The sequence below is a fragment of the Otolemur garnettii genome, unplaced genomic scaffold (assembly GCF_000181295.1).
Source record: "Otolemur garnettii isolate 467f Iridium unplaced genomic scaffold, OtoGar3 scaffold00019, whole genome shotgun sequence".
In the NCBI taxonomy this organism is placed as follows: domain Eukaryota; kingdom Metazoa; phylum Chordata; class Mammalia; order Primates; family Galagidae; genus Otolemur; species Otolemur garnettii.
Window position 1 is genome coordinate 7433760 of NW_003852414.1, and position 26701 is coordinate 7460460.

Consider the following 26701-nt stretch of genomic DNA (forward strand, 5'->3'; position numbering starts at 1 on the left):
GGTCACCTCCCTAAAGAGTCGCGGGCAAGCACTGTTGCTACATTTCTTGGACAGGCGTCTGAGGGGCTCTGATGGAGACGGATGGTTTACCTAGCGTAGCGCGCTGCCCTGAAACACTGCGCTACTGTCTACCCCCAGGACGTCTCCTGCAGACGCCACCGGTAACCTGCATCTGCTACTTTAACTCTTTCAGGGGTGTCCGATAAACTCTACATCTCCAAAATGTAAACTAAGTCTTATGTAGTTGTTTGTTTTTTTTTTTTTAAATGGTTAACTACCATAATGCAACCCCATGTATTAGATAACAGAAATGTTTTTGAAGCTATGTGTTATTCGCAACTATTTGGAAACTACGGAACCTTTTTAATGGACCACCCTATCAATTTTCTGCTCTTCTAAGGAAGTTTTTCCTATCCATGACTCATTTCACTCTTTGGCTCGCATCGAGGGAAATGTAATAACGATTAAGGAAAGGAATGTATGCGTTTTCTTCTTCTTTTTTTTTTTTTGGAAAACCTGTACACATATTCTGCTTTGGCTGATGTAAACTTGGATGACTGGAGAAATGTTGACAAGCACAGAAGGTAAAAAAGTTGATGTGTTAATACATACCGTTTTGAAACTTAAAAATAAGAAAAAACCCACCCAAACCCTCCTCTGCTTCTTTGGGGAAGTGTTTTCACTTGATGGCTCAGAATACAGACCCAGCAACAACAAAAAAAAAAAACGACATGTTCCAGCTGTCATTTAACACACCTTAAGCGAAATTAATGAGATCACTCTAAGGTTACGCTCTGTGTTTTATTTTCATTTTATAGGTCTGTATGAGCTGTTGACTGCACTGCCAGCCCAGCTGCAGCCCCATGTAGATAGCCAGGAAGACCTGACCTTCCTCTGGGATATGTTTGGTGAAAAAAGCCTGCATTCACTGGTAAAGGTAAACCACGCTGATGTCAGATTCTCTTTGCGGAAAAACAAAAAAAAATATGGAAAAATATTTCGAGCACCATCTAGTAAAACCGAGATCAAATTGTTGCTGTCTGAAAACAAAACAGCCTTGTTCCATGTCACTGACGGGCATGGAAGTTGTTAAAGATTCTACCAAAAATACATCGATGATTTCACTTAATGGCGGTGATCTGGCCGTGCATACTAATGTAGCAACCTTGTGGTCGCCCCTGTTTAGAAAAAGAATACGAAATAGTAGCAGGGAAGTTTAAACTCCTTTATGGTCAACATTCATGAGCTGGCATTCAACTTAAATAAATGTTCACAGCAAAAATTAGAAGGAATCTATTTTCTGAGGTCAAGGATGGCAGAAGTTCAGTAGCCACATTCATTTAAAATAATTTCCTCTAACAAAGTCAACTGAAATCCTAGTAAGCTGTTTCTTTTATTGGCACAATTCCACCGAAATGGTATTTTGTGTATAAATACACCAGAGCTAAATATGAATAAAAGCAGTTTTGGGAGACGGTTTTAGTAAAGCATCGTGCCATAAAAAAGATCACCCAGCAGAAATCGGGTCTTGCCATACAGCAACACTGGGAATGATCAGAAGTCTTAAAATAGTAAAATGAGAACAAGAAGCTTACTGGAAAATACGCCACTCTCGCTTCTGGAAATATGAATTGCATTTTCTCTCATCTAACTCAAGCTGAAAGAAATTTAGAGTCTCGCTTGGGTCTGTAGGAGGCAGAAACCTATGCCTTAACCGTATCCGGACCTATATTTAATTCACCTAAATTTGTTACGGTTGTCTGTCATAAGAAGCTTTTAATTGATGTCTGGCATTTGAAAATGAGCAACTTCTGAGTTGCAATTGCTTCTTAGAATGGGAGAATTCTTTTATATACATATATATTTTGTTTTCCCTTGTCAAATTTACTTAATTTCTCCGCTCTGAGTAGTGATCACTTTCAAGTGAAAACAGTGATACATGCCACTTACCTCGCAATACATTTCAAGACTGCAGCATTTTAGTTCATTTCCTAATTTTTAAATAACAGTAGAATTGCCGAGATATCCTTGTGCATTAAATTAATTTAGGTAGCTTGTTTGCCATCTTTGGGGTACACGAGAAATGGGCTTGCTGTTGTAATTGATGAAGTTTCTCACTCCGTAGGACCTTCATAAAAATATTCTTAGGTCGAATGTATGAAAGTTGAATAGCTATGGGTTTATTAGATTGAGTTGATATTTTAATAGAAGGAATAAAATGTGCTTGCAATAGGATCAACCACCCCCCCCATACAAGTGGACGCGTTTGTGTGTATTTATAACATGGCTGCTATCTCAGCGCCTTACCTATAAAATGGGAGTTATAATACCTGTTGAGAAGGTGGTTCACGAGTTTCAAAGAAAATAGCGACGATCTCAGTTCTTTCTCAGTGATGCAGGTTATGTGACTGTAAGCAGGCATTATTAAATATTGAGGAAAAAGTTAATTATCATAGCATGCAAAGCAGTACCAGAAAGGAACTGCAGAGATGGTTGCTATTTCTATTAAAAGAATGAAACTAATGTATAAAACAAATTTTTAGTCACCCTGGCTTGACTTTTAAGCTTAGGCTGTTTTTCATCGTATATGTTGATAATAAGTGGCTAAGAAGAATCCTGGAGGATGCTGATATATCTGGTTTCATAAAAACAGTGAAACAAATAAACTGGTATTCACATAGCACAGCAACCCATGTACCGTTCCAAGGATTTTTCGGTAATTACTATAAAATGTATTTTTAAAATTAGTTTCGTTGTGTACCTCTAGAACATTCTCCATTTCTTAGTAGTCCTCCCACTCCCTACTTTTAACTGATGCAGACCTCGAGGCTGTCCTTTGACTGACCCAGCCTATTAGTTTTCAGATACGTGACGTCTACAATGCCTCTGGGAGGCCAGCTCCTGGGATTGCAGCTTTAAACAGCTGGAGCAAACCGCTTCACTGTGTATTCCAAATGCGGCTGTTTAAGATCGGAGGATAGAAGCCTTCAGCTTTTGTGCATAAATCTTGGTCAAGCAAAAGGAAATGTGTCTGAACTGATTTAGTTTTAAAGTGAATCAAAAGGTGCTTTTTTGGTTTTATGCTCTTTTGCCTGCCGTCGAAGCTGCTAGTGTGATTTAGAATCGGATGAACACAAAACTTGATTTTATTCTAGCACAGAATTTTCATAGTCATCGTCTTCCTTCGTGTTTACAAAAAGCCGTCGTAAATCACCACATGGTATCAACTTTTGGGCTAATACAGAACATACCTAAGGTGAGACAGTCCGTGTGGCAGGTCTGGCTGCACTCTGGCAGGAATACTATAGAAAATGAACTCGTCACTGGACAGGAGATGTGGCGATCCTATACTGTGTTAGCTATAGGATCGCCATGTGGCCTGTGTATTGTGTGTATAGCTATATAACAACGATATTATTATCATAAGTTTTTTATTTTTAAACAGAAAAGGTGAAAAATAATAAAAATGGTGAGCGTGGGCTTTTAGAAGTATCAGAAGGAAGATGATACTGAGAGAAGACCTGGGAAATATCACGTAGAAGGAATGGAGCTGTACTGTATGCGAGGGTGACAAGTCAAGGATACTAGAATTCATACGGCCCAGTGCATGGGACAGACCACCAGCAAAAGTAGAGCCACATTTTGGACCCTTTTCTTGCTAATATACAGGACTATGAAACATGCATTTTACAGCCTGATTTTATTTGTAAATTTATCTTCTACTCTTGTGTGCTTTTTCCCCCCCATTGAGATCTCTTTACTTACTTTAAATTTAATTTTATTTACTTGTATGCATTTTTGTAGCGTGGTTTATGTTCATTTTAGCCCACGGTATGGCATAATGACTTGCATGAAGATTGTATTTCCTTTAAATAACGCCTTAGATCTGGTTCCTCAAGACATTTTTGTTCTTAATTCACAGTTATATTGGATTCCAGGATAAGAAAGTCAAATTGTTAAGACCTTTTAAATAGTTGCTTATGTCTCCCCCTTCCCTTTTAAATTGATGTGTCTGTGCATGACAGAAGAAAAAAAAGTAATAATCTGAATTTTATCCTTTTTGGGATTTTGACGTATTTTAACAAACACCAATTGGTCTTTTGAAGAAAATTTTTCTTACATGATTTGAATCATTGTGTGTATTTCTGTGATTTCAGTCTGAAAAGAGCAATGATAAATACTCAGCTGGACCCTTGGACCATTTAGTTACGTGGTTTTAACATTTGGTCCTTGATTGATGGACTGATTCGTACTATTTTGGGGATCCTTTGTCCTCTGCCAGGGACTATGTAGACAGCTGGTACCAAGATGCCCGACATGCAGGCCAATCACTGGCCTGTAGAGCCCCCAGTCCTCCAGGGCTGTATAGATCGGGGGTAGACAGTTCTATGATAGGTCATGTTTGGAGCCCTGAGTGACAGGCTTATGGAGGATTAGGCATCTCAGGCTGGCATCTATAGCTTGACTAGGAATGATGAGAATTCCCATGTGCACCAGGACAGGGGAGGTCAACTATAAGGAATGACGTAGCTGAACACCTGGCAAGAGTGGGTCTTTACAATCACACAGAGGGTGGATAGACTTCATCCTAAGACAGCGGGAGCCATTGTATGGAAAATTTTAAGCAGGAGAGTGAAGACAGCAGATTTTGATTCTGTAAGTAAGTTGGTGTAAGAAGGGTGTGGCAGTGTGCATCTGTAGTCCCAGCTACATGGGAGACTGAGGCAGGAGGATCACAGGGTCTGGGAGTTTGAGGCCAGTCTGGGCAACATAGTGAGACACTGCTATTAGTAATGATAAAAAATAAAATAAAGTTATGACATTAAAATAAAGAAGTAAATTAGCACATTGTGGAGATTAATGGGGGGACGTGAGATTTCTGGGTTAGAGATGATAGTGGCAAAGCATAGGAAGACGGGAGCCGATTTTGGTCTGAGGCTCTGAGCCCGATTTTCAGTCCGTCCTTGCCAGCAAGTGTGCTGTTGATTAATGTATTGAACTCCCTCCTGTGATGTGATCCGACAATTAGTGTTTGTGCCAAGGCCTTGGGGGTTGAGACCCCTACCAGTCGCCCTCCACTTACAAGCCCTAAGGTACCAGGTACCAGTTCATGTGTGTTCACTTTTTCTTCAGGGGAAATGAGAGATGATTTTAGTTTCATTCATGTTTGTTTGCTGTTTGGAGCATAATCAAATAGATTTACCTATAATACAGTTGTATACATGGATATATGGCTCTCAAACTGAAAATGACTGCATTCTAAATTGAATATAATAGATTTGGAAGTTGGGCTGCCAGATAAAATATAGGATGTTTGGTTATATTTGAATTTCAGATAGACAATTAACAATCTTTATTTTAAGTATGAACTATGTAATATTTGTAGTTTTACTTATGACATCTGGCAACTCTCTTTGGGAGGCATCAGCATTCAGAAGGTAGCATTTTTTGGTAACAGATGTGTTGCGGTAGAATTCCTGTACCATCCAGTTCAGCCACTTCCAGTACACAGTGAGTGGTTGTTAGAATAGTCATGCAGCCATCACCGCAGTTAATTTTAGAACTTTCCTATCCCCCCAGAAAGACTCTGCACCACTGGCTGTCGTGCCCCAGTCCCTGCATCCTCCATCCCATCCCAGTCCTGAGCAAAGCACTGGCCTACTTTCCATCTCGGTGTATTTGCCTGTTTTAGACTTTTCAGATGAATGGACTCGTGGTTTTTTGGTAACTGGCTTCAGTCACTCAGCTCAGTGTTTTCCAGGTTCATCCATGTTGGCATGTGTGTCAGCACCTCATTCCTTCTTTTAGGTAAATAATACTATATGGATATACCAGGTTTTGTTTATCCTTTCATCCATTGATGGGCATTGCTGGGTTGTTTCTGCCTACTGGCTGTTAGGACCAATGCTGCTAAGAACATTTGTGTGTGAGTTATTGGTGGACGTTTGTTTTCAGTTCCCTGGACACATATATATCTAGGAGTCGCAAGGTCAAATGGAAACAAGGTCCAGTTAGAGTCTTTGCCCATTTTATTTCCATTGGCTTATTTGTAATGAAAAGAGTTTACTTTTTAGAACTGTTTTAGGTTTACAGAAAAATTGAGCAAATGATACCGACAGCTCCCATATGCCCCCTCCCACCTTCTCAATTTCTCTTACTATTAATCTCTCGCATTTGCATGGTACACTTATCAGTTAATGAGCCAATATTTGATGCATTATTCTTAACTGAAGTCCATAGTTTTACATCAGGGTTCACTCTAGGTTTTGGCAAATGCATAATATTATGTATCCCCCATTATGGTATCGTACAGAATAGTTTTACCGCCCTGTGAATTCTCTGTATTTCCCATTTCACTTGTCTCCCCTCCTACTTGGCAACCACTTATCTTTTTGCGGTATCCATAGTTTTGCCTTTTCCGCAGTGTCATAGAGTTGGAATCATGCAGAACGTGGCCTTTTCAGATTGGCTGCTTTCACTTAGCACAGTGCAGTCAAGGCTCCAACAAGTCCAATTATGGCTCGATTGCTGGTTTCTTTCTACTGCTGACTGGTGTTCCACTGTGTGTGTGGAGCAGTTTGTTTCTGTTCACCTCTTGAAGGCCATGTTCATTGCCTCCAGTTTTGAGCAATTACAGATTCAGCGTCTACAAACGTTTGTGTGCAGGTTTTTGTGCGGATTATGTTTGCAACCTATTTGGGTACGTACCAAGCAGCAGGATTTGCTGGATCAGATGGTAAGACTATGTTCAGCTTTTCTAAGAAACTGCCAACTTGTCTTTTGAAGTGTCTGTAGTATTTTGCATTCCCACCAGCTGTGAAGGAGAGTTCCTATTGTTCAGTATCCTTGTCGGCATTTGGTAGAGTCAGGTTTTTAGTGGATTTTAGTCATTCTAATAGGTGTGTATTAGTGGTCTGTCTCATTGCCCATGATATTAGCATCTTTTTATAGGTTTTGAAAACAGACATCCACCAAAAACTTTTCTCCTTTGTTGAGATACCTATTCAGATCCTTTGCCTGTTTACTGAGTTTTCCCTCATTGTTGAGTTTTAATAGCTCTTTGTATTTTCTGGACACAGGTCTTTTATAAGATAGGCGTTTGCAAATATTTTCTCACAGTCTGTGGCTTATCTTTCCATTCACTTACTGGTGTCTTTCACAGAGCAGGAGTTTCTAATTTTAATAAAGCCTAACATTAACTTTTTCTTTCATAGGTTGTGGTTGTGTCTGTATATCTTAAAAATTCATTGCCAAACCCAAGGTCACCTAGACTTCTTCTTCCTGGAAATTTTATAGTTTTTGATTTGCATTTAGGTTTGTGATCCCCTTTCAGTTAATTCTGTGAAAGACGTAAATTCTCTGTCTAGATTAAACTTTTTGCACACACACATCCGGTTGGTTTAGCATCAGTAGTTAAAAACAATATCCTATACCACTGAATTGCCTTTGCTCCTTTTTCAAAGGACAGCAGATTTTATTTTTGTGGTCCCGTTCCCGGGCTCTCTCTTATGTCCCATTATCTATTTGTTTATTCTTTTACCAGTCCTGTGCTATCTTGATTACTGTAGCTTTATAGTAAGTCTCGAAGCAGGGCAGTGTCAGTTCTTCAGCTCTGTTCTTGAGTAGTGTTGACCATTCTGGGTCTTTTGCTTATTTACATAAACCTTAGAATCAGTTTGTCATATTCCTCACATAATTTCCTGGGGTTTTGATTGGGATATGTATTCTATAGATCAAATTGAAAAGAGACAACATTTTAACAATACTGTGTATTCTTGTCTGTCCGTGATCCTGGACTCTTCCTTTGTTTATTGAGATTGTCTTTGATTTCTTGCAACAGAGTTTTGTGGCTTCCATATTTAGATTTCATACATGCCATACCTTGTTAGACTAGTCCCTAGACATTTAATTATTTTTGGTGCAGTATCTCTGAAATGGTATTTTGTGTTTTTGATTTTAAATCTCAGCTGTTCAATGCTGGTAATTGAAAGTTACTGATTGGTGCATATTAAGCTTGTATCCCACATCCTTGTTATAATTACATATTAGGACTTAGTTTTTTTTGGTTGATTCTTTGGGATTTTCCATTTAGATATTCATCCTATCTGGAAACAATGACAGTTTTATTTTTCTCTTCTCAATCTGTATTTCTTCTATTTCCTTTTCGTGTCTTATGGCATTAGCTAGGAATTCTCAGACATTGTTGAATTGTGGTGAGATGGGATGCCCTTGTCTTGTTGCCAATCTTCTCATCAGTAAGTATGATGTTAGCTATAGATGTTTTATACATAATTTTTATCTAGTTGAAGAAGATCTTTCTACTCTCAGTTTGCTGAGAATTTTTATCATTTTTGTCAGGATACAAATTTGAATTTTTATCTGAATTTCATGGGGTCAGTACTGTTGACCCTTTTTACTTCTGATATTTGTAATTTGTATCTTCTTTCTCTTTTTCTTTGGCTGACCTGGCTATAAGTTTATCAGTTTTGTTAATCTTTTAAAAGAGGTAGCTTTTGATTTTGTTGATTTTCTCCACAGTCTTCCTGTTTCAGTTGTGTTGATTTCTGCTTACTCTTTCTCTAGTCTCCAAAGGTGAAAGGTTATTCATTTTAGATTTTTCTAAATATTCTCTATTTTTTGAATGTAGGCATTCAGCGCTATTAATTTCCCTTTAACTGTGGCTTTTGCGGCATCTATGGATTCTGACAAATTGCATTTACTTAATTTGAAATATTCTTGAGAATCCTTTGACCAATGTGTTATTTAGGATTGTTTTCTAATTACCAAATACTTGGAGATTTTCCTGCTGTCTTTCTGTTAATGATTTCTATTTTAACACCACTTGGCCTAAAAACATATGTGGTATTATTTCCATTCGTTCACAGTCAAGCTGTGTTTTACCGCCTGAGATTTGGTCTGTCCTGCTGCATGTTCTAGGTGAGGCTGAGAAAATTTTGTATCACCTGTAATTGGATAAAGTGTTTCATAAATGTCAGCCAGTTGGTTGATGGTGCTGCTTGGTTTAATGAGATCCTTATTGATTTTTCTACTTGCTGGATCTGTTAATTACATGTAGAAGGTATTGAAGTTTCTAGGTGTAACAGTGAATTTATGGTTTCTCATTGTGGTTTTATCAGTTTTGCTTTATGTATTTGATGCTCTCTTGTTAGGTGCATACACATTAAGGATTTTTGTGTCTCCTTTTTCATTAAGTAATGCCTTTCTTTATCCCTGACAGTTTTGTTTTGTTCCACCATCTTCTCAGTCTGAAACTGATAAATGTACTCCAGTTTTCTTTTGGTTAATGTTATAGCTTATCTTTTTCATCCTTTTTCCTTTGATCTGTCTGTGTTTTATATTTAAAGTTTCTTGTAGACAACATCTTATTGGGTCTTTCATTTTATCTGCTCTGTCTCTGTCTTTTAATTTAGACCATTTATATTTAAACTGATTGTTGATGTAGTTGGCTAATGTTTATCATGTTTGTAACTGATTTCTGTTCATTGCATTTGTTAAATTTCATTTTTATTCTCCTGTCTTTTTCTCCTGTTAGTTGAACATTTTATGATTGTATTTCTTGCCCAGCAGTTAGCAATGTATAGTTACAACTAATCTTGGTCTACTTTCAGATAATACTCTCCCATTTCACAGGTAGTGCAGGTATTTATAACAGATTATTCTCAATTCTTTTTTTTCTATCCCTTGTAATATTTCTGTCATTGATTTTACTTACTCATATCCCTTAATCCTCCAATACGCTGCTATTACAAGGTATTGCTTTGAACAAACAGCTATCAGTCAAGTAAGAATAAGAAATATAAAATGTTTTCTTTTACCTTCATTTGTTCCTTCTGACATTCTTCCTGACTTCCATCATTTTCTTTCTCTCAGAAGAACTTCTTTTAACACGTCTTACAAGGCTCTCCTGGTGGCAAATTCCTTGAGTCTTTGTTTGTCAAAAAAATTTTTATTTTTCCTTCACCTTTGAAGTATAATTTTACTGAAAACAGAAGTCTAAAGTAGAGGGTTTTTTCTTTCAACACTTAAAATATTTCCCTGCATTCTCTTCTTGCATGTATGTGTTCTGACAAGAAATCTGATGTAATTCTTGTCCATATCCTTTAGGGGTAAGGTGGGTTTTCCCTGAGGCTTTATTTTTGAACTTGAAAACTTTGTAAATTAAACTGTGGCAAGCTTTGTTTGCTTGCTATTTTGGTCCATTGCACTCAAAGAAAACACTCATCAGAGGCCTCCCTATTCCTCAGTAGGAGACATCTTGATAGTGTTATGATTACTCTTCTTTCTTTTCCCCTGCAAATAGACAAATCCATTAACTTGTTTACCAGCCTTTAATAGTACATGTAACCGAGATTGAGTAGTACTTGTAAGTGCCTTGATAATCTCTTAGTTGCCTACTAAGATGAACACTTTCTGGAGGTAATACAAATTCCTAGTTTTATTTATCTAGAATTTAAAAGGACTACACAGTATTTACTATCAAGAAGTAATTATGTTTGTAAGCTGAAATATTTACTTTCTCTTCTTAAACATGTCCTGAAATTTTTGTTTTTAATGATACATATGAAGCTGTGGGCATAGTAGTTATCTAAAAGAAGCGAAATATGCAGTATAACTTGGTGGGAGTCTGTTTTGAGTCTCCATAGTAAAATGATTTTGTAAAGTTTTTAATGCTTGTGAATTCAGGTTGAATTCTAAAAGTGAAAAATTCTTAATCTCCAATCTAAATAAATCTTGAGCAGATGCTCACCTATGAATAAGAACATATTTTTAAACCTTTAAATCTGTAATGTAGAAACCTCAGAATGTGAAAAACCAGTGTGCAGGTAATACTTGATCTTAATCTTGCAGAAATTTCAAATATTCTTAATTAAATTAGCACTGTGAGATTTTGCTTAATAAGTAGTTATTTGTGGCATAATTGATCCAATGTTTCTTTACAAAGAGAGAATTTTGAGCACTGGTTTTATAAATTCTTTTCTATTAGGGTATTTTAAGCTCCTTTCTTCTTTTAATCCAGAAGCAATGAAAAGCATCATACTGGGGAAAAGGTGGAATTTACATAGTGAATCAGATTCAAGGCTGAAAAAATTATTTTGTACAATATTCAGAATACAGGGCCCTTTAGAAACAAATCTTTGCTGTTTCGGAAGGGGAGAGGTGGTGTTATGTTCAGAGAGTAAACCCGTTGGGGAGATTATGTTACTTGCCTCTGAAATATCATTTGCCTTGGATGGCAGGAAGAAGGAAAAGACAGCCAGACATTGTGAGTGATCCGTGACCACCTGGTCTGCCAGAGTGAGGACTGGGTATCAGCAGCTGGTAACGCTCCTTGGCCAATCAAAGATAATTTTCCAGCCAGCTCCTTTGGAGAAGCCAGACAGAGTCATTCCTTACATTACAGTTTACATTTTTTTCAGGCTCAGAAGCATGTAAAGTCTGCTGAAGATATGAATTCCTGAGACCCTGAGTAAATTGTTGCCTTTGTAATCCATACTCTCAAAACAGTGGCCATATGCCCCCCTTTTAAGAGGTTTGTTCTGGAGAAGGGCTGAGTGACTAGGGGCCAGGTTTGTGAATGCCTGATGGGACTGTGTCCTCCTGCAGGGCCGCTGCATTGAATGTGATGCAACACTGCCTCTTGCAAGTTACTGTGAGATTTAGATGGTGATTCAAAGATGCTTAGCATCAGAACAATCATCTTGTTTGTATAGTTAGCCATAATTTAAAAGTAAGGAGTCTCCCACTTACAGGGCAGTGTTAGGGTATATGGCACACCTCTTGGGGGCAGGACACCATTATAAGAGGGACTTTACCTAACAAAAGAAAACACTATAACCTATTCTTTGTACCCTTAATTAACCTGAAACAATAAAGAATAAAAATAAAAATAAGGAGTCTGTGTGATCCTTATGAGGGGAGGTTCTTACCTAGAAATTTCTGACTTAGGAATAGTTCATTCCTTAGAATGGACGGAGTCAGCAAGTCTGTAAACTGTCCTTTTGCTTGTGGAGGCAGTTCTTGTTATTCTCAAATTCCAGAGAATAGGCATTCCAGTAGGAAAATACCCTGCTTCTCTAGACATGATGCCTAACAATAGAGCTGCTGGGCCCCAGAGGTATGCGTCTTTTAGGCATTGCAAAATCTCCCTAGTAGACACCGTATCCCAGGGGAGTGACTGGTTTAGTGAAATGTGTATTTGGCAATCTGATACCCTGGATCATCTTCCTTTATTACCCAGTCTCGGAATGGTGCTGTTTTTTGCATCCCTGGCTATATAATGCCAGGACAGGCAGCAGATCATATCCTGTTGCCAGGGAAGGTGTCGGGCAGCGTGGGCCCAACATTCTGAATTGGTTCTCAAAGTACATTTGCTGCAGAACGTTGTGGGATCACTGGCAGCAACTCAGCCTCCAGGATTTGTTTCCATCTAAAGTAAAATGAATTTAGAACGTCCCAATTTTTGCCCTCTACAACTCTGTGGGAGGGGGAGGGGCATATTGTTTTCTTTTACTTGATTTACAATTATTTTTAAAAATATATCACAGAATCGTAACAATTTCAGCAGAGGATATTTAGGTGCCAATTTCTAAAGGGCCCAATATAGACAATATGGTGTTATTTCTGAGGGGAGTCAGCTTGGTTGTGACTGACTGCTTAGGACATGGTAGAAGGAAGAACCCAGGTCCACGTAGAGACAAGGGGGTGGCTTGTTTCTCAGGAGTGTGGTGGGTTGTGTATGGCTAATGCACACTTCCTTGTGGTTGTGCAAAAAGGTACACAGAAATAAAATTCTGCTGAAATGAAACTCAAGGACTCAAGGTCAGGGTGGCATGTCACATAATAGATTTAAGCGGTTTTCTGTGGGCCAGCTTGGAGGCCTAGCAACCATATTTAATTGTATTTATAGGTAATGTGTCCCAAAATCTAAAAAAAAAAATTAGAGTTACAAATAAACTTTCTTATGCAAACTCTGCTTGGTTTGCTGGGAGGGATTGGAAAGTGGTGGCTGAAATTTAGTTTGGTACTTTCGGTCCTTTGTTTGATAACCAGGAGATGAATGCAAGAGTGAGTCCAAGGTGTGGCTGAAGGGGTGAAGGTAATTTCCGGAGGGCAGAAGTCACAGATCTCCAGGACAACTTCCATGATTCATTCAGATCCAATGGGGGTCTTCTGCTGCCTCTATTCCTTCTTCTTGCTTTCATTTTATCTCTCAGTCTCGTAATCCTTTCCTTGACCCCCATGTCTGTCTATTCAACTGTTCTTGATGTGTTGTTGTGATCATGGAAAATCTGAGTATTAAGTCTGCGCGTTCAGAAACACGTGTACTGCCCTCTTGCAAAGAGGCATCTGCAGTCAGAGTTCAGAGCTGGCGCTGGGGAGCCACATTGCTTTGGGCTTGGATTCTGGCTGGGCCAAGACCGTCGTGCCAAGGATAATAATCTCCCTCATATATAAAATGGGAGTAACAGTAGTACCTACTTTGTATATTCATTATGAGGATTAAGTGAATTAACATGTGGAATAGCTTTGATTAGTGTCTGGTACAGAGCAAGACGTTATTAGTATTATCACATCCTCTTCTCTCTGAGTTTCTTTCTTCCATTTTGTTAGCCGTGCTCAATGCTACATGCCAGAGTTTGCACCATTCACCCTTCTCTCAATGTCCCTTTGGCGACATAGCTATTTTTTTCCAGGATGGTATTTTCTTGCCCTAATAAGCTCTTATTCTTACCTTTTTTATTTCTTTGCTCTCACTCTTTAAAATGGCCATGAAAATTAATATAGTCTAGGATTAGAAATTCTTGAAAAAGTTCTCAAGTTGGCCAAGTGTGTGTTTCCTAATGTCTCCTTCACCTTAAAAAATGTTACGAAATATTTGGGGGCATGAGAAAGGAGAACAAGATATTGAACTCCCAGATGTTCACCACACAGGTTAAGAGAAAAAATGTACAGATTCAGGTGAAGTCTGAACATGTCCCCCCCTTGTTACTAATCCTTTCCTTTGCCTGCCAGCGGTAAGCTCCAGCTTGAGTTTTTATTCAGGAACAAATATGAGCAATTACTTTTTTATGTTTTAAAACCTTTACAAGTGAGTCATACTGACTGCATCTTTCTTCAATTTGCTTTTTTTGTATAACATTTTTTTTTTTTTTTTTTTTTTTTTTTGAGACAGAGTCTCAAGCTGTTGCCCTGGGTAGAGTGCGGTGGCGGCACAGCTCACAACCTCAAACGCCTGGGCTTAAGCAATTCTCTTGCCTTGGCCTCCCAAGTAGCTGGGGCTACAGGCACCTGCCACAATGCCTTTTTTTGTTGTTGTTAGAGTTGTCACTGTTGTTTTACCTGGCTCAGGCCGGGTTCGAACCTGCCAGCCTTGGTATATGTGGCCAGTGCCCTACCTACCAATGGGCGTCACCTGCATGACATTTTGTTGGTGATATTTCTTGTGTTGATGGACTAGCCCTGATTCATTCATTTCCATTGCAATGTGTGGCATTATTGGACTAGATCACAAGGAACCTCTTCCACTCTTGATGGATATTTACATTGAAAGTTCTAAGTCTGGAAACACCTTTATCTCCTTGTCACTACTGGAAACAGTGTGGTGAATAACTTATGTTGTTTTTCTAAGTATTGATTGCATCTAAGAATGGAGTTGTCAGACCATAGAAATGTAGGTCTCACACTTCATTAGATGTTCCCAAATTGCTCTGCTAAGTGATTGTACCTTCTTTCTTTATTTATTTTTTATTATAAGAGGAAGGACTTTATTTACCAGCCGGGAGCCTATGGCATAGAAGAATTCCAAATGGCCATGCTCCCTGACTGGCTTGGTCTTTCCCTTTTTATCAACAGTCAAAAAGTTCCAACCCACAGGTACCCTTCTCATTGGCCAGTTTGAATCAAGTGGGAGATGCTATTCCAGCCCCAATAGAACTACAGGATTTCATGGAACTTGGACTTCCAGGAATTTAGGTTTACAAATTCCCAAGAACTGAGTCACCATGGAGAGGACCCCTCAGGTGTATCCTTTTGGTCTCCTTGAGAAGACCTGTTCTCCTAGACCTCACCCTTCTTAGGTATCCTCTCTCATTCCCCACCTTTGAATACTTTATATTATCCTGTATATTTTAATTTGGAGTCTCAATATCAGCTTGCTTCTGCAGGTGTGAGATTTTAGGGACTGTGACTCTTCTTGGGTTCTCTACTCAGGCCTTAATAGTACCGTGGTGGTGGGCTAATATACATGCAAGTTTTTACTTTTTCCCTGTATGACATTCTTCCCCCCACCTTTTCCCAAAGTCCAATTAAGACAAGTCCCTCGAGGAATTTCCTCAGGCTTCAGCCATGCATTGACCAGCTAGATCCCAGTATGTGGCTGGAGCAGGGCATGTTGACTATCTTAAAAGTTACCTTTACTTCCTTCCACTTTCACTGCTGTGGGTGTGGTCAGGATGATGGTGTAAAGTTCTTTTCTGCCTTGACTGGAAGGGGACTAGGTTCTAATTCAGGATCTAGACTTGGTCCTTTTGATCCTCCAGAGAGAAAGGATATACAGATACAAAAGATTAAACAGAACACGGTTAATTACCCAAGTGGGGATCTTCCTTGCTACTCTTTCTAGGGTTTTTGTCTATTCAATTCTTTCTCTCCCAGTTCTTTTAGGAGTCCTTGCTAAGTTGCAGGGGATTGACAGAGGCCTCTTTGACCAACACCAGTGGCAAGGCCCATATCCAATTAAGCTTTGCTTCCTGGCACAGTTTACCAGTTCCTGTTCTTACGGCCTTGTTCATGCACTTTATCCTGTTCAAGCTTTGAGGCCTATAAGTGGTATATAGTTTCCAGTTGATATCCAAATCTTTAGTTATTATTTGCACTATTTTTGTTACGAAGCCTAGCCCATTGTCAAATTTAAACCAGAGTAGCAACCTAAACCATGGGACAATTTCTCTGGGCAACACTTTTACTACTTCAGGAGTCTTTTTATCCCAGTGGGGAAGGCTTTTCCCTATTCCAAGTATGTGCAGACCATCACCAGCAAGACTTGTCTCCTCTACATCTGGGCATTTCAGTAAAGTCTACCTGGAAGTCCTCGGAGGGTGTTGCTCCCTATGACTGGGTTCCTGAGGGTACCATCAGTCCTTGGTGCACCTTGAACTGGCTGCAGGTGACACACCATTGACTGACGGTTTTGGCCAGGACTGCCAGGTGGCAGTGATGCACTGTCATGAACATTAAGGAGATGCTTCCACCATCACTAAAGGAAACACTAAAGTACTGAGGCCAAAAGGGCTGTATCCAAACCATACCAGGTGTCGCGAGTGGCTCCCCTCATCCCGTGGGTTCTGGAGCTCTCACCTATCTTCTCCCAGGAAGAGAAGGAATAGTTGGCAGTGGAGAGGAGCCAGGAAATGGAAGGAGGATGAATAAAGATGCCAGATAAGCGAGAAGAGGTCCCCCAGCTTCTAGGAGCTACCGTGGTGACAGGAGTCTTTAGTGAGATTGTACTCTTCGATATTCTGAGGGTTATGATTACTTCACAACCATGTCAGCCCTCGGAATTATTGGATTTTAATTTTTGCCAACAGGATTGGTTTGCAGTGCTCTCTCCTTATTTTAGTTTATATTTATTTGAACGTTAGAGCTTGAACATATGCTTGTGGGCCACTTCAGCTCTTTTTATATCCTTTTTCTGTTTATTTTTCCCCCCTTTTGGTTGATTTTTCTAGTTGCTATGTAGGAATTATTTCCTAGATTCTGATGTTGGATCTTTGTCTCTATGCATTGGAAATATCTCCTGATCTGCGCTCGTTCAGTTCTTTCGAATAATTTATCGTAAGTGTTAAAACACACATCCATGCAGAAAGCGTTCTCTCTGTCTTAAATGCAGAAGCGATGGCACCTTTACAGATCCAGCATCTAACACAAAATCCTTATTCGCTTCGTGGGTCTTACTGAGAGCATGTGTAAGGGCCTGAGGTGTAGGTAGCCCCCAGCCAAGTCTGAGGTCTGGTTTATTTTTATATGCTGGCTCACGAGGGGTCCTCTGGGGCTGTTTGCACTGATCTAATATTCTCATCTGGTTGGAAGCATCTATATAATGTATTTTTAGCACCTAGTGTAATTATGGGTATAGTCGTTCATTGAGTGAAGTTCTTTTGGGCAGGAACATAAACAAGTATAATTTATCCTTGTTTATTTCACATGCCCTGAAGCCTAGTAGGTTTTCAAGAGAGATGGCTTGAAGGGAGACCAGACAGCCTTTCCATCCATGCTCTGTTTTGTCCACTTTGTTTTTCGTTCATTTCACAAATACTTGAACATCTGCTGTGGGGCACAGTCATAGATGCCCACATCCCAGGGAATTCCTTTATTGAAGTATCATGGTTATTCATAATTGATGAGCACAGTTCGTTTTTTCAACCAACTTAAGTTGTGGCATAAGTTGTGTTTCTTTATTATAGATACATGTTAGTTAATAAAGATTTTTTTAATCTAGCTGGTTTAAAATGAAAGCTATTTTTCCTATTTCTACATGTCAATAAAGGTAGGAGAAATTAACTATGTTCTTTGGTGATCATGGTTTAGAAATAATGTACTATCAAAGGAAATTATTGAATTAGATTGGTTTTATAAGTCTTTTCTATTTTCATATAACATAATAGAGTATCTTTAACATTTTCAAATTCAGTATTTTTTAAAGTTCTAACGTATTATACAGAATACTTTATTGTAATCCTATAAATGAGATTATTAATGTAAATGTGTTGAAATGATAAGCTTGTGTATGTATAAAATTGATTTCAAATGACCCATTCTGAATCAAAACAATTCTTTATATCTTTACCTGCTCATCCATCTGTCCATCTGTCCAACCAACCTATCTACCTTCCTTCCTTTCTTCTTTCCTCCCTCCTTCTCTCTCTCCTCTTCCTCCTTCCTCCATTCCTCCCATCTATCCATCTGTCCTTCCTCCCCTTCTCCATCCATCTGTCCCACAGTCATGCTTTTCACAGGTGCAGGTAAGATCGGACTTCCCTGCCTCTTGACATTAGTGATGGCCATGTGACTCATTTAATCAGAGCAGAAGTGAATTGTCACTGCTGGGCAGAAGCCTGCAAGAGCCAAGGCACTTTTCATCTCATTGGCCCACCGCTACAGCCCTTCTGCTGACTGGGGGTGTTCCAGATGTTGGGGGCTCTCTCCACCTGAGTCTGAGCCTGTGAGCATGTGGAGTGGAGTCCCCAGAGAACACACAGCAGCCAGAGGGTCAGGGAGAACACAGCCTTCCTTGTTATAAGATGCTAAGACTTGGGGGGGGGGTCACTCATTCCCACAACCTAACCTTCTTATTCAAATAAGTATCTTCACTATATGATATTTTAATTCTGTTTTTGAACTATAGCTTAGTGATGTGGAAGTTAAAATGAACACAATCATTAGCATTCTGCAAGGTGAGTTAATTTTAGGTGGTTGCTCTTAATCCAGTAGTTGCAGTGTAAAAAGTTAATATTCATTTTCTCATCAAAACTTTGTAACTTTTAGATTTTCTGTCTTGATAGACGCATATCTGCTTCCTAAGCACTGTGGCAAGGCTTGAGAATGGGTGATGTATATTTTAAGTGTGTCTCTTTAACTCAGTTGTTGTAGTATAATCTAATAGCACAGGAGTGTGTGATTCCAGATTTTATGTTCTTTCTCATCACTAATACAAATCCAAGAATATTGTTCTTATATTCCCTTTTGCTGCTAATTTTCACGTGGTTGTTTTTGCTTTGCAAGCAAGGGCTTGTATCAACATATAACGCATATACCTCACTTTCCTAATTTAACACAAAGCGGGCTTTCATATATCAAACTGTGCGTTTTTCATGCTCTTCTGTTTGTTGATGGGTACTCAGTGGAACTATTTTGGTTTTGTTTTAAATTCTCCTCATTCCACTTGGTGTTTTAATTATAACTTCATTTTCTTCTATACCTTTTTAGCCTAGCATGTATAATTGCTTCTCCCCCATTGTTTTCATTTCTGCATTTAGTTCAGTTAAAAGCTAATAAGTTCAACAATATTAACTGCCCCTTTAAAAATAAGTTTTATCTGCAAATTTTATTTAAATTGGTATATTATAAATGGGTATGTTATAAATTATCCAGACAATAAAGACTTGGTTTTCATGACTTCACCAGCTTGGCACACATCTTTAGCTTTTAATTTGAATAAATATTTGGTTGGTGGCTATTGTGTGCCCAGTAAATTTGGGCAGCCCCTCAAGTTACTTTTTAATCTCATGTACTTCCACCAGGTGGAGCTGATTCCTTCTGAGACCTAGCTCAAGGAATGCACCAGTTCTGTCATTGATAGAACCTTCTCTAAGGATGACAGATAAATGGCTAACAAACATATGGAAAAATGCTCATCATCCCTAATCATCAGAAATGCAAATCAAAACCACCCTGAGATATCACCTACCCCCAGTAAGAATAGCCCACATCACAAAGTCTCAAGCTACAGATGCTGGCGCGGATGTAGACAGAGGGAACAGTTTTACACTGTTGGTGGGACAGAAGGGAACACTTTTACACAGTTGGTGGGACTGAAAACTCATACAACCTCTTTAGAGAGAAATATGGGGAATCCTCAAAGATCTCAAATTAGATCTTCCATTTGACTCTGCAATCCCACTATGAGGCATCTACCCAGAAGAAAAAAAAAACCTTTAAACCATAAGAACATTTGCACTAGATTGTTTATTGCAGCTCAATTTATAATCATAGGATGTGGAAACAGCCTAAATGCCCATTAACTCAGGAACGGATTGGCAAATTGTGTATATGCACACCATGGAATACTATTCAGCCATAAATAGATGGCAACTTCACAGCTTTTATAATTTCTTGGATGGAGTTGAAATGTATTCTTCTTAGTAAAGTATCACAAGAATGGAAAAACAAATATCCAATGTACTCAATAATAATATGAAGCCAGTAGATGATCCAGTGCATGCCCAAATAAGAGAAAAGCTCATTTTAATTTTAATTCAAGTTGGGGGGAGGGGTAACAAGGGAGGTGGAGGGAGTTGGAGTGCTCTCACTGGATGGGCACCGGGTTTGGGGGATTGGCACACTTTTTGTGTGGAGGACATAACCACAAGATGAACTCTACCTAACAAAATTAAATATTTTGACCTGGTTGCTTGTACCCTCACATTAACTTGAAATAAATTAAAAAAAAAATACAATCAGCAAATTCAGTCCAAAGCAGTATGAAAAGACTTGTGAAATTGTTTATGTCATGTAAAGAAATGTGGAACTTTGTAGCAGAGGTCTTTATGATTAATAATGTATTATATTTTCAAGGAATCAGGAATTATACTATATGGCTCATTCATATAACATTTAAATGCTTAGTGAAGACAGGGTTATGTGAGGGGGATACAATGGTAAAAAACAGCCATGGCGGTCTTGAGCCACATGACTCTTGGAATCCATACTCAATCAGTTGAATAAATATAAAATTATAACTGAGACATGGACAGGTTTTTGGTACTTAAAGTATGTGATGGGTAAAGCAGTGGGTGTTTGCTTAGAGTCTGGAAAGTTTTATTGAAAAAGTGACCACTGGGGGCAGCGCCTGTGGCTCAAAGGAGTAGGGCACTGGCCCCATATGCCAGAGGTGGCGGGTTCAAACCCAGCCCTGGTCAAAAACTGCAAAAAGAAAAAGTGACCACTGAATGAGTTAAATGAGATCCAAAGGTTGCATAAGAATTAACCAGGTTCAAGTAGGCAGGAAGAGAATTGTCACAATACTTAGATCCAAGGGGCCTGTCAGTCCTGGACACTTGTGTTCTTCAGCTGTTATTTCCTTGATAATTTCCTTTCCTCAGCTCTTTTCTCTCCCATCTTTCTAGAAGTTCCTTTAGGTAGATATTGGTCTTTCTGGATTAGTAGTCTAATTTTTTTCTTCTTTTGCCTTGTAAGAGATTGTCACAATTTTTACTTTGTAATGTTCTATTTAATTTAAAAAAATATTGTTGTCAAGATTTTAATTCTAATATGCTGGTAAGGAATGTCTCTGTTCCTTTTTGATAACATCTTGGTCTTATTTCATGGATGCATTGTAGAATCTTTCTGAGAATAATTAAACAGAAAAAACGAACACTCTTTATTGATCACTTCCTATGTTCCAAGGGCTTTTCAAAGTTCTAAGTATGTTGTTTAGTTCTTGTAGCCACCCCCAAGAGACCCACACCCCATCATCATCATGCTGTGCCCCCATCATAAAGATCAGCAGAATTACTTTGACAGCTTACATAGCCAGTTAGGTGGTGGAGCTGGCCGTGAACCCACGTGGTCTGGTATTGAAGTTGGGTGCGTTTAGCATCACACTATTCTGTTTGTTGATGGATACTCAGTAGAACTATTTTGGTTTTGTTTTAAATTCTCTTCATTTCATTCAGAATCCTTGTTTACTCAGGGATAACCTCCCCTCCTCCATTTTCCTGCTTGGTGTTTATCTTGTGGGAGGCTTTCTTCAAACTGGTCTGCCAATTCTAAGTCTTCTGCCTGTATTTAATAGTGAGGTGTTGAAAAGCTGATTGGCAGAACTGTGTGCTGGGGAGGGGCTGGTGACTGATGGACTGTCTTTGAGCAGTGGTTTTAACTTGGGTGTGGGGGAGATCTCCCCCTCTCTACTGCCCTGGCCATTTAGCAATATCCAGAGATATTTGCTATGGCTTGAAGAGGGGTGTACCACTGGCATCTAGCAGTTGGAGGCCCCAGGAATGTTGGTAAATATCCTGCAATGCACAGGGCAGTGTCCTATGATAAGGAATTTTCCAGACCAGGTATGAAGGCTCACACCTGTAATCTTACCACTCTGGAAGGCTGAAGCGGGAGGATCACTTAGCCCAGGCCAGCCTGAGCAAGAGCAACACCCCGTCTTTGCCAAAAATAGTAAAAATTAGCCAAGCATGGTGACATGCACTTGTAGTCCTAGCTACTCAGGAAGCTGAGGCAGGAGGATTGCTTGAACTCAGGAGTTTGAGGTTGCAGGAAAAAAAAAAAAAGAACTATCCAGCCTGAGATGCTAGTAGTGCTAAGGTTGGGGAAACCTCGCTTCAGACTGAAAGGATGAAATATCAGCTACTCTTAATTATGGGAAGAGAAGTTCCTCATTCCAGAGTGTGGAGGCATTTATCTCCATGACTTCAGTTTTTGGTCAGAGAAACCTGGAATCTGCTGCCTGGGGCTTAGGCAACCACTTGGCATTCTGGATCAGTCAGAGAAAGGAACCCTCATTATACTGAGTTCAGTGCCTACCTTCTAACCCCTGCCCAGCACCCCCCAGCCCTAAGTAGTGTCCTCTGGGCCAGATTGTCTCTTTTCTTTTTTTTCTTTTCCTTTTTCTTTTTGAGACAGAGTCTTACAGTGCTGCCCTCAGTAGAAAGTTGTAGCATCACAGCTCATAGCAACCTCAAACTTTTGGGCTCAAGCAATTCTCTTGCCTCAGCCTCCCAAGTAGCTGGGACTACAGGCGCCCACTGCAATGCCTGGCTATTTTTGTTGTTGTTGTCATTGTTATTTGGCAGGCCCTGGGCCAGATTTGAACCCACCAGCTCCGGTGTATGTGGCTGGCACCCTAGCTACTGAGCTTTAGGAGCTGAGCCTCTCTTTCTAATTTTTGATAGTTGTATTTGACCTGTACTGCCAGATCCTAATGAGATTCTACATTTTACTCCTAGCCTGTTAGACTGAATGGTGTCTATCAGTCTTTATCCAGGACATGCCTGTGAGACTCCCCTCTTTGGAACATGACGTGAACAAAACAGACTTATAAAATAATGGGAAGCCGACTATATTGAAAAACATACAAAGAATGAATGAAAGTGCAGAAATTCAATGCAATTTGATGTCATCATCCAGATTAACACAGAAGATGTGCCTGTGTTAGCAAGGACTTGTTTACCTGGTGATTTCACAAAATACTAGCTTCACCCCTCCCCCCCAAGTTTAAAATATGGTACACTTAACAAGATGGGTCCCACACATGAACCTTTTTTTTTTTGAGACAGAGTCTCACTATGTCACCCTTGTAGCGTGCTGTGGCATCACAGCTCATAGCAACCTCAAACTCTTAGGCTTAAGCGATTCTTTTGCCTCAACCTCCCAAGTAGCTGGGACTACAAGTGCCTGCCACAGCGCCCCACTATTTTTTGTTGTCGTTGTTGTAGTTGTCATTGTTGTTTAGTAGGCCCTGGCTGGGTTCAAACCCACCAGCTCTGTTGTATGTGGCCAGCGCCCTAACCACTTAGTTATGGGCGCCGAGCCCCACTCATAGACTTTTAATAACATACCTGTTGCAGTGGTTATTAACATAACCTGTTAGACTTTTAATAACATACCTGTTACAGTGTTACAGTGGTTCAGTTCGTGGGTAGAGAAGACCCAGCTAAATTATAGTGTGTCTTTTCAGTGAGTTTAGCATACTTTACTTTTTCAAATCTCCAGGCACATTTGAAGTTCTTTCACCTGATGCCACCAAGACTAAATAGCAATTTTTTCTTCAGCTATTAAAAAAGGAATCTGTCAGGAAAATCAGCTTTTCTCACAGCACAGAATTCAGAGGTTAAAAATAAAGAAGGAAGCAGAGATGGCATATGCAAAAAATTGTCCTTACTTTCCTGCCTCTGGTTCTCGTTAATTTCATTCATTTCTGTTTTCTTTTGCTCATAGAACATCTGTTTATTTTCTTTGTTGAGAAAATTGGTTCAAAAGCAAGTTAAAACAAGAGTAATTAGTTGCATAATGTTAATCCTGCCATGCAATATACTATAAAGACTGAGTTTATCCTATACCCTTTCTGTATTCCTGGTGCTGACAAAGCATGTTATTTGTAAGCCTAATAGACTTACAAATTTGTATTTTTGTACGTAATGCACCATTTTCAGAATTTTTGTGATTTAACTCATTTTTTTGGAAGCATCGTGGGATGCTGAGGCTGTAGAAATCAAGCGTTTGCTGACTGAGAGTGTGTAGGTTATTATTACAAACAATTCTGTGCTAATGTGGCTGAATACCTGTCTATGCTGGCTAACTGAATCCAAAACTAAAAGGGAGGGACAGATAATGACAGGAGCCGTGAAGGAACATTGACAGAGCCTTGGAAACAGACAGGTGTGGTGGGAAAGGGAACTTCGAAAAATGGGATTTGTAAAATTAAAAAAAAAAAATGGGTGGATTTTATGGCTTAAACTGAAAATTAGAGACAGCTGAAGGGAATTAGTAATTTTTTTTTTAACATGTACCAGAAGAAAATAGTAAGAAAGCAGACAAAGGTAGTAATAGACCTAGATATTATAAATACTATGATGATGTGATAGTAAGGAGTGAGAGAAAACATGAAAGAAATGCTAAGCGGTAGAAAAGTTAGATTGAGAAAATGAAACATAAGCTGAGTTGCAGACCCAGAAAGCGATGATAATGGGCAGGGGATATTTGAGGGACGATGACACATATGCCATCATATATAGTATGCGTATTATAGCAAAACGAGAATATTGTGAGCCCCCACATTTGGACACAACAGCATGATATGATTTAAGGTGTTCCAAAGCCCAGGTAGTGTTTTAAGGGGGAGTGAAGACAGTATCTAACTTTAGACTTAAAGTTAAACACACATGGAGAAATTCAAGATGATTCTTGACCTAGTAGACAGAATGCCTAATTCAGAGAGGTTGGAAAAAGGAAGAAAACAAAAGAGAAAAGAAAAAAAAAACCTCCACACACTAAAAATGAGGCAGCCGATAGAAAAGTAATGGCAGAAAAAAAAGGAAAGGAAAAAAAAAGTTACACATAGATTATAAGTGGGCTAAATTTTTGAGTTAAAAAACTTGGGTTTTTCGGGTGGCACCTGTGGCTCAGTAAGCAGGGTGCCTGCCCCCTATACCAAAGGTGGCGGGTTTGAACCCGGCCCCAGCCAAACTGCAACAACAAAAATAGCCGGGTGTTGTGGCGGGCACCTGTGGTCCCAGCTACTCAGGAGGGTGAGGCAAGAGAATTGCCTAAGCCCAAGAGCTAGAGGCTGCTGTGACCTGGCACTCGACTGAGGACAACAAAGTGGAAAAAAAAAAACAAAACCTTGGATTTTTTATACAACTTCAGCATTCCACGATGATTACAAAAAATAAGTTAAATTACAAACTCCCTAAGTTTTTAAATCCAAAATTTAGTTATATAAGAGAAAAGACAAAATAACGATCTAAGCATTCAGCTTGACAAGTTTTTTTTAAAAAGAACAACAGAATAATCATCCTCCTAAAAGGGAATAGCATGGGTAGCATAAGTATCAGTGAAATAGAAAAGATAGAGAATGGAGGGAGCTGAAAGTCGGTTCGTGGAAAAGACTAATGAAGTGGGCAGTCTTCCGGCTGGATTGGTTGAGGGGGAAAGAAAAGAAGTGTCAATGAATAATATTATGAAAGAGAAGAGGGACCCAACTGCAGATACAGTGGAGGTGTAAAGGATAATTAGAGAATGCCGGGAGCACCTTCAGGTGAGTTCATTTGAAAACTGAGATCCCATCTGAGAATTTCTAGAAAAATGCAACTTATGGAATTGGCACGAAGAAAGAGGAGCGGTGGGATGTCTGTGTTCATCTGGAGCCAGGCGTGTTAGTGGGAAGAAAAAGAATTACCAGGCAGGCCAAAGGCCTTTGGAAAGGACTTTGTTGGGGGGAGCCATTTGTTAACAACCCCCCACTTTCCAGGGGAAGCCTGGAATTGTTGGGGACGGCCTGCCTTCTCTATCCTGTCGCTCCACATGCCACTTCATGACCAAGCAGTTCTCACCAAGACAGTGTAGGAGCGAATAGTGAGCCCTGCTGGGTGAGGAGGGCCTCGTTCTGTTCTGGAAAGCTGCCTCCATTTCGTGTCTTGATAAATATCATTAAAATACTCTTCCCTAGAACTCTGACACACCAGCGTCTTTGGGGTCCCCATCCTCTCCCTCCTGTCTTAAGTTCACTGGGCCTTTCCTTTGCCTGCCTCCCCTCTCCAGCTGTGTGATTTCATTCTCTTCAGTTTATTCCAATTGCCTATGTTCCCTGACTCTTTACATCTTTACCTTCAGTTCTGAGCTTGCTTTTTTTTTTTTTTTTTGCAGATTTTGGCTGGGGCTGGGTTTGAACCCGCCACCTCCAGTGCCCTACTCCTTTGAGCCACAGGTGCTGCCCTCTGATCTTGCTTTTAAAGTCTGAGCCCGTGTCCTTAGCTGCCCGCTCTTCTTCATCTTCACAGGGCTCTCCACTGAATGGGTCTAAAACTTGTGGTCATCTTCCAGAAAATTCTGTACTTCAGTAAATGGCTGCATCTTTCCTGTGGTTCTTACAGAATTATAGGACTCGTCCTAAATATTCCCTTCTCCCCCTATAGGCAGTCAAACTCTACTTTTGATTGACATGATGTATTCTTTGAAAAATGTTTGCAGAAGGGCCATGTCTCTTGCCCTATCCTAGTCCTCTTTTTTCACAGAACTTAGAGAAGTGAAAAATGGATGGGCAGGACAATTTCTGCAGTGGTAAGTAAGTAAGGGCCACAGAACAGAGTGATGGGAGAATCACTAGGGCAAGATCACGGAAGTCCTCTCTGAAGAGGTGACATTTTAATTGAGACCCAGTGACAAGGAGTCA

At 39.6% G+C, this 26701-nt stretch overlaps 1 protein-coding gene across 1 annotated transcript in view; it reads left to right on the forward strand.

Moving 5' to 3' along the window:
• Nucleotides 1-886: 886 nt before the first annotated feature.
• The window catches only part of MPP7 (membrane palmitoylated protein 7), a 129488-nt gene continuing 103673 nt past the window's right edge, over nucleotides 887-26701 (forward strand). The window contains exon 1 of the mRNA XM_012803300.2: nucleotides 887-937. Within this exon, the coding sequence (XP_012658754.1) occupies nucleotides 902-937 (36 nt within the window). The 5' untranslated portion in view covers nucleotides 887-901. The remainder of the gene's footprint in view (nucleotides 938-26701) is intronic.